At 43.3% G+C, this 7,313-nt stretch overlaps 1 protein-coding gene across 1 annotated transcript in view; it reads left to right on the top strand.

Moving 5' to 3' along the window:
• The first annotated feature begins 376 nt into the window (after positions 1-376).
• LOC104524750 (hypermethylated in cancer 2 protein) overlaps positions 377-7,313 on the top strand; it is an 8,413-nt gene continuing 1,476 nt past the window's right edge. The window contains 2 exon segments of the mRNA XM_010167726.1: positions 377-492; positions 6,673-7,313. The exon segment at positions 6,673-7,313 is cut by the window's right edge and continues 1 nt beyond it. Of these exon segments, the coding sequence (XP_010166028.1) occupies positions 6,709-7,313 (605 nt within the window). The 5' untranslated portion in view covers positions 377-492; positions 6,673-6,708.

Genomic DNA, 7,313 nt, shown 5'->3' with positions numbered 1-7,313 from the left:
TCTGGCACCAGGCTTTTCTTGCAGAGGCATTTCTAAATGGTGATGTTTAGTTGCCTGAATTTCTGGGCAGAAGGAAGCTGGTGCAGACATCCTGGGACCTGCTGTTCTTGGATATATATGGACTGGTGCCCCTGAAGCTCAGTGATGTTGGGAGTCCTGAATGGAGGTGGCCATTCAGAGTCATCAAGAAACTTGCAGAAGCCTTCTGCTCTGTTTCCGTCGCAGTTCAGCAGTTCTGGGGAGATGGGAGGAGGGGAGGTTGTTCTAGTAGTTACATATTTAAGGCAGGTGGCCATTTTAAAATGTATGTTTCAATTTTGATTGCAGTTTTTTAATTGCATTTAACAGCGTCCCTGCTGGTTCTCCATTCTGCATCCGTGCAGCCACGTTCTATTGATGGCCTGTTGTGATTTCAATGGAACATCATGGGATGTACCTGGCACGTCGGGCAGCACTGGATGGAGGTGCCTTTAGCCCAATGTACCTGGCATGGTAAGCGGCAACCCAGTGGTTAATCTGCATTCTACTGCTCGTAGTCTCAGCTTGTATAGCAAGGTGTTCCTGCTTTGCTGCAGCCTTGCACTGACTGGAAATCACTTTGCTCTCCTGACATTAGTGCTTTCATGCATACAGGGCCCCTACCCTTTTCACCCGTGGAGATTCCCCTTTCCTGGGCAGTGTGCCATGCTGTAAAGAAGGGCCTAGCCATGTGGGGCTCTCCTTGTTATTCTAGAACAGGAAAGAGAAGGGACTGGGGAAATCATCTGACTCTTTTTCTTCTCTCCTTTTTGGGGCAGGAGCTGGTAGCAGTTGAGCATGTATTGCCCACGTACCTAATGTCCAAACGTTGCCGCACAGAGGTACCAAACAGGTGCTTGTGTCCATTAGCAAAGCTGTACTGTTTGTGCCGGGGTCCTGCAAGAGCTGCTTCAGGGAGCCGGGAGGGCACTTCTGCCTGGCACTAATTGGAATGTAACAAACTAAACAAGGGCCCCTTTAAGTTTGCTGAGGTGGTATCCTCTGTGAAATGATCCTCCATTCTCCTCCTCCTTTCCATGTCCACACCTGCAACATCAGCTGCACATCCTGCTCTGTCCTGCATGTTGCCATCTCTCCCTTCCCCAGCTTTGCAGACCTCTCCCTGAGTAACCTGAGATGTTCTTACCTAATTTGAAGTGAGAGAGATTCCTGTGACAAAACCAAGGGTGCTGCATCCTGTTTTCTGCTTGGGCTCCCCTCACAGAGCTTTTGCTGCTCCACTGCCAATGATGAAAATGCATGTTCTTGCCTCTGTTTCTGAATTCTGCTGTTTGCCTGCTCCCATGGGCTGGGGATAGGGAACCTTTCGGGCTAACACAGTTCCTGCATTCCTCCCAATACCTCTGCTGCTCTGGAATGTGAGTACTTTTACAAGGCAGGGGCTAATTACCTGCCAACTGCAGCTCCTAGGGGGAAGGTTAGTGGCCATGAAAGCCCACCTTACCAATACTTTGGGAGAGTCCTGGAAATAGGTTCTCTTGGGATGTGGGGAGAAGATGATCAGATGAGCCAGTGAGCAACAGAAAAGCTCTCTTCCCAGTGGGGTCCTCAAGTGCTCTAAAGAAGTTAGTTAAATCTGAAGGGTGCAGAAGTCATCTGTTGCAGTTTCACCCAGATCCAGTAGCAGCTGGACTCAGCATTTTTAATGTCATAAGTGGTGCAAGAGAGCAATGTACAAAACGATTTAATTTTGTCTTGTTCTTCCCGATACTCACTGCTGCAGTGTCTGCTCAGTGCAGCACAACTGCTTGGGAAGGTGGAGAAATAAGTAAGCAGGCCACAATCTTTTCCTAGGTATATTATGACATGCACAGTAGGCTAATGCTTTAACAGCATCTAATTTGATCCATCACATCTAATCTGTTTGTTGGTTTTTATCTGCAGTACTGTTAGCTCACTGTTCAGGTGCTCGGTGTCTAGCCTTCTCATCCATCCACAAATCCTCTACGTGAAATGAGTGATACCTTAGATCTGTTTTTGATTGATTCTTTGCTTCACTGGTGTTGCTTCTTAAAAGGTAAAAACCAATATTCATATGCTGCAATCTATAACTCAGAGCTAAAATCAAATAGCATCTCCTGCCAGAGGTTGCTAAGATAACACATTTAACATTCATTCAGCAATTACTTTTAGGAAGAGACTTAGTGATATTAAAGAGAATCAAATCTGTAGTGAATATGTAGATTTTACACTATTTAAAGGGGTGAAGGGAATCCTCTTCTCCTGTACTTTGACAATCTAATTTTCTGGGACATCCAGAGTCTTTGTGGAAATTAAGACAAGATTAAGTTTTTCCTGCTTTGCAGTGAGAGCAGCACAGCTCCTGGAGCAGCCTGTGTGTTCTGCCCACAGGATCACAGCGTGCCCCAGGCCGGGCACAGCAGCTCGCAGTTCCCCAGCTCCTTGGGTGTTATTGCTTATGAAGACGCTATCAGCTCTTCGCTTGCGAAGCTTTGTTTGATGTGTGGCATCTGCTTGCAGCATTACTGTATCCTGTGATTTGTGCCCTGTATTCTCATGTCTTTGCATGTGCTGTGTCTCAGTGTCATGGACATGGTGGAGGTAGCAAAGAGCCTCAGTCTTGCTTCATTCCTTACTTGCACAAGAATATTTGAGCAGGTTCATTGCTCTGAAAACTGTGTCTTGAATGACTAGGAAGCAACCTGAATCTGAAAAAAGACCATCTGTAATGCTATTTGTCCAAAGCCTTCTGTGATCCTGTTTTAAATGCAAAGGAGTGAAATTTTGCACAACCAAATTCAGTGATAAAAGACTGCGGCCCCAGTGAGACATCTACATATTCTTGAGGTCTGGGGTTTGTTTTGTTTTGTTTTTTTACTAGAAATGCATCTGAGCCTTTTCTGAGCCAGAGCTCCTCTGAACTGGGAGCATGTTTTTTGTGTCTTTTTCCAGAAAACAGAAAAGGAAAGGTTCTTAAGAATGATACTGAGATACAAGAAACATAAACTGCTGTGATTTTTTTAGGGCTTTTGCTGTCGTTAGTGGTAGTGGGGATGTTATCCAAATGTTCAGGGTTTGTTAAGAGCCAGTCTCTGCAAACTAATGGATAGCAAAGGCCTTTGTGAGGCTGCACCTGCCATTTGTTTGGGAAGATCTGCTAACTTTTATACTGGACTTAACCTCCTAGTTGTCTTTGGTCCTGTGCTTTCAGCTAGAAGTGAGATCTTAGGAATGCCATAGATTAAGGAATAATGCCTGCTTCTCTTTTGCTAACAAGTTTTCCAACACACCCCTCTTCCCCCACCTCTGAAAGGCATCATTGCTAAAGAAGGGTTTGTAACTGGTCAGCTCTGGAAAATATCTGGAATGTATTTATTTTTGTTCAGGACTGCACAAGATGCACAAGCCAGGTTGATGCTATAAAGCTTTTGTCAACAAAGGTACGTCAGTCAAAGGTGTGTTCTCTGACCCACGCTGCTGTCCTGGTGAAAGCCCTCAGTGGGCAATTCTGGCAAAATTTTAAATATGAGGCTCTAAACTTGGCTGAAGGTTTTGCTGCCTTGTTCCATTATATTCATTCTGTTGGGGTTGCTAAATCCATGTTAGACTTCAGCTAACAAGCTCAAATTTGATAGGCAGTGTTATAGTGCTTAAACCTGACCACTGCTTTTAAAATCTACTGATGGTAATAACCTACCTCATACTTAGGTCCTGTAAAACAGGAATACTTCTGTAAAATTTGAGAAAAATAGAGGTAATTTAAACAACTGGTACTATGCTAATTTTTATGCTGCAGAACATACTGAGGTTTAATAATAACTATCTTCCTCATGAAGGTCAGTAAAAAGCAGAACTATAATTCTATTCCTGTTTCCAGGGCTTTCCCTGCAGGCTCATTACCTGGTTTTAATATCATTTAAAGCAGAAAGAAAGAAAGAAAGAAAGAAAGAAAGAAAAAGTCAAAATCTAAAATAATTTCCCATTAGTAGCTGCAGCAAACCTGAACTCTTTGCAAAGGCCTAGACAAACATGTGTACAGGGATTTCTAGACCTCTGCTTCAAGTGCCACATGAATGGCGAATAAGCTCACTTTTACTTCAGTAACATACTGATTTTTTTAATTAGTCTATTTAGGCAAAAAATACTGGCTGTGCTGTTTCCTTTCCTTTCCCATATTTGTCCTTTATGGAACACTTAAATCATATCCAGGGATTTTGTGTGTTATATACATGGAAAAGCACCATTATGTTTGTAGTGAAAATAGCGTAGTAGTGTGCTCTCTCTTGCTATTCTTGAGGAGGATACATTTATATAGAGAGATGTGTTATGTTGCAAGCCATGTTTTTGTCCTTCCCTATCAATATATCTCAGTGACCCAGAAGTAAGTGCTTTTACTGGCCTGGCTAGATAAAAGTGGGTATTTGGTGCCTCTGTGCTGTTGCTTCTTCCTCTTAATCAGCAATTCTGGAAGCAAGCCACTAGAACCAGACACATTGCCTGCGTGCTGCAACTCTGATGTAATTAATTACAGCAAAACTTGTTTTTAAAAGTGCTCAACACTGTTCAGTGGTGGTAATCCCTGTCTCTGTCACGTTTTTGTGATGCTGCAGGGTGAGTTTCTATGATAGAAACACTATAGATGGAGAAGAAATAACTGGCTAGCACCATGGCAAGCCTGTATTTCCTCTTTTTGGCTGCCGCCCTTTCCAAAGCCAGGCACCTGTGGGAACAACATCAGTGTGCACAAAGGCACAGTGGTGAATCCACTGTCGTCTTGGGTTCCCATCCATTTCTGAAACAATATACAACACAAAAGCAGAGCACCCATTTTAGCTGCAGGTCAAGGTGATGAGCCACAGAGATCTGTGTGGATGCTGAATTAGGTGCTGGTGCCACAGACAGGGGCCACAAAATTCTGCCAGATGTGTAACCAGGTAGCAGGCTGACCAGCTAACCGAGTGAAGAAAGGTGTCCTGTGGAAGAAGGGTGGCACCTGCTTGGCAGATCTGTTGGTAGAAGTAAAACTACCCAGCTAGTCAGGCACATTGGAGGAAAAATTGCATTTCTTTACTGTTTGGTAGCTTTTTTTTTTTCATAAAGCAGAATGTTTTTCTTTTGCAGAAATGGATGATGTAAATTTACCGCCTTTCTGACAAATTAAACCTTTATCACCAGTTGGTGAGAATCAGGTTTGAGGGAGGTTATTTTTAATATTGACAGTATCGCTCCTTATTTCTTTTTCATGTGTCACATACGTGACACGGAGGGAAGATAATGCAGTTTAATGCTTCACCACATGAAATCTGATGGGACAGAATGTGGTAATGGGACTCACAAGCAAGAAAAACATAAACTGATGATGATTTTAAGAGAAAATTTAAGTTCTTCATTTCTATGGACTTATGGCCTGTTCCTCCTCCAAGAAGAGAAATCTGTTTCAATAATATGATGAACTGAGAAAGGAAGGAAGTGGAAGGCTAGAGGTGGCTGTTGTATGTTTGGTATTTAATTCCTACATTTGAACCTCAGAAACTATTTAAAATCAGCTGTAACAGATTAAGTGCCCATTACAAGTAGTAATTGTCATTTTCAAATGAAAAAAAAAAAACGGGAAAAAAGTTTAAAAATTGGTCTTGGATTCCTGAACGCAGCCCCCGATTTAAATTCTAGTTTTTATGTACAGTAGTATCTACCAAATGTGCAAGTGCAATTAGTTCTGATATGCCTCAAACTAGATATTTCATACAGTCCATTCTACTGGGAAAGCCAATATAAATATCTAAACTAAAATGCATAGTGAATACTGCTTGTGAAATACAGGAACTGCCCATGTCACCACAATTTTCCTCTTCCCAGTGCTTCAGGGTAGAGAGACTGTGACTTGAGATAGGTTACTTGACTATATCAGTTTAAACAAAATTCCTTCAAAACTAAAGGCAGGGCAGAATTAACTTAAGAAAACAGATTCAGATTGTTGAAGACACTTGCTGGCATTTAGCTGGCTCAGCATCCTGAATTTCAGCCCGTTCGGGTTGATTCTAGCCCCTCATGTCAATGGATTGGGATATGGACACTGCTGGGGGGTGGTTTTTAAAGCAGCCTTTCATACTCTTAAGGAGATTTCCCATTCACACCTCAGTGTGATTAATTCCATCTTCAATGGATTTAGTTGCTCCATGTCATTTTTTCAACCCCAGAGCAGCTGGGTATTGTAAGATTTCAACATGTAAGAGCCAAGAAACAAACTACATGTTAAAGCAGGGAAGCTGCAGCTTATGCTACTTATTTTACATGCTCAGATATGCAAATGGCAGTGAAGTAGATGCTTTTTTCTTCCTTTTTTTCCTTGCTCCTCATCGTCCCTTCAGATTTGTGTCAGGAGAGGGAATCAGCTTTCCCCTGTACCTAACTATTGTTTTCCTGCTGGTATTTTTTGAATAGTAATTCTATATTTACAAATCTGATTTTTGAAAGACTTGAATCAAATCTTAGCAAAAGAAATACTTCTCTCTGTATTCCAAGCAGGATCACAGCTTGCAGGGCTGGACATACCCAGAGCTCCTCAGTCAGTGTCAAGCTTAACAGACTGCACCGTGTTAATCCAGCCTATTAAATGTAGACTTGTTTGAGTGGGAACAGCAGGTTCACACCTCTCATCCTCCTGTTTTGCAGGTGGTAAGGTGAAGGTGAAAGGAAGAGAAGGTGGAGATGGAACTGCCAAATCATGCCAAACAACTGCTACTGCAGCTGAACCAGCAACGAGCCAAAGGTTTCCTCTGTGATGTGATCATTGTGGTAGAAAATGCCCTGTTTCGTGCCCATAAAAACATCCTGGCAGCCAGCAGCATGTATTTCAAATCCCTTGTCCTGCATGACAACCTGATTAACTTGGACACGGACATGGTGAACCCCACCGTGTTCCGGCAGGTCTTGGACTTTATTTATACTGGTAAGCTCTTAACGACTGACCAGCCCGGTGAACAGAACTTTAATGCTCTCCTCACCGCAGCAAGCTACCTCCAACTGCACGACCTGGCAGCTCTCTGCAGAAAGAAGCTGAAGCGGAGCAGCAAGTCCTTTGCTGGCAAGGCTGGTGGCCTTGGTGTCGGGAGATCTGCCAGGAGTCAGAGACTTTCCACCGCTTCGGTCATCCAAGCTCGCTATTCAGGGTCAAATGAGGGGTTGAAGGGCTCGCACTCAAAGGAGGTGTCAAAGGGAAAGCTCTCCGATGACGAGGTCTTCATCAGCAGCTCCAACCAAGAGAACTGTCACTCCTTAAGCAGGGGAGCCAGTAAGAACGGCGGTGGGGGCGG

The sequence above is a fragment of the Antrostomus carolinensis genome, unplaced genomic scaffold, assembly GCF_000700745.2.
Source record: "Antrostomus carolinensis isolate BGI_N321 unplaced genomic scaffold, ASM70074v2 scaffold1040, whole genome shotgun sequence".
Lineage (NCBI taxonomy): Eukaryota > Metazoa > Chordata > Aves > Caprimulgiformes > Caprimulgidae > Antrostomus > Antrostomus carolinensis.
This window is presented reverse-complemented; position numbering and strand designations above follow the sequence as displayed.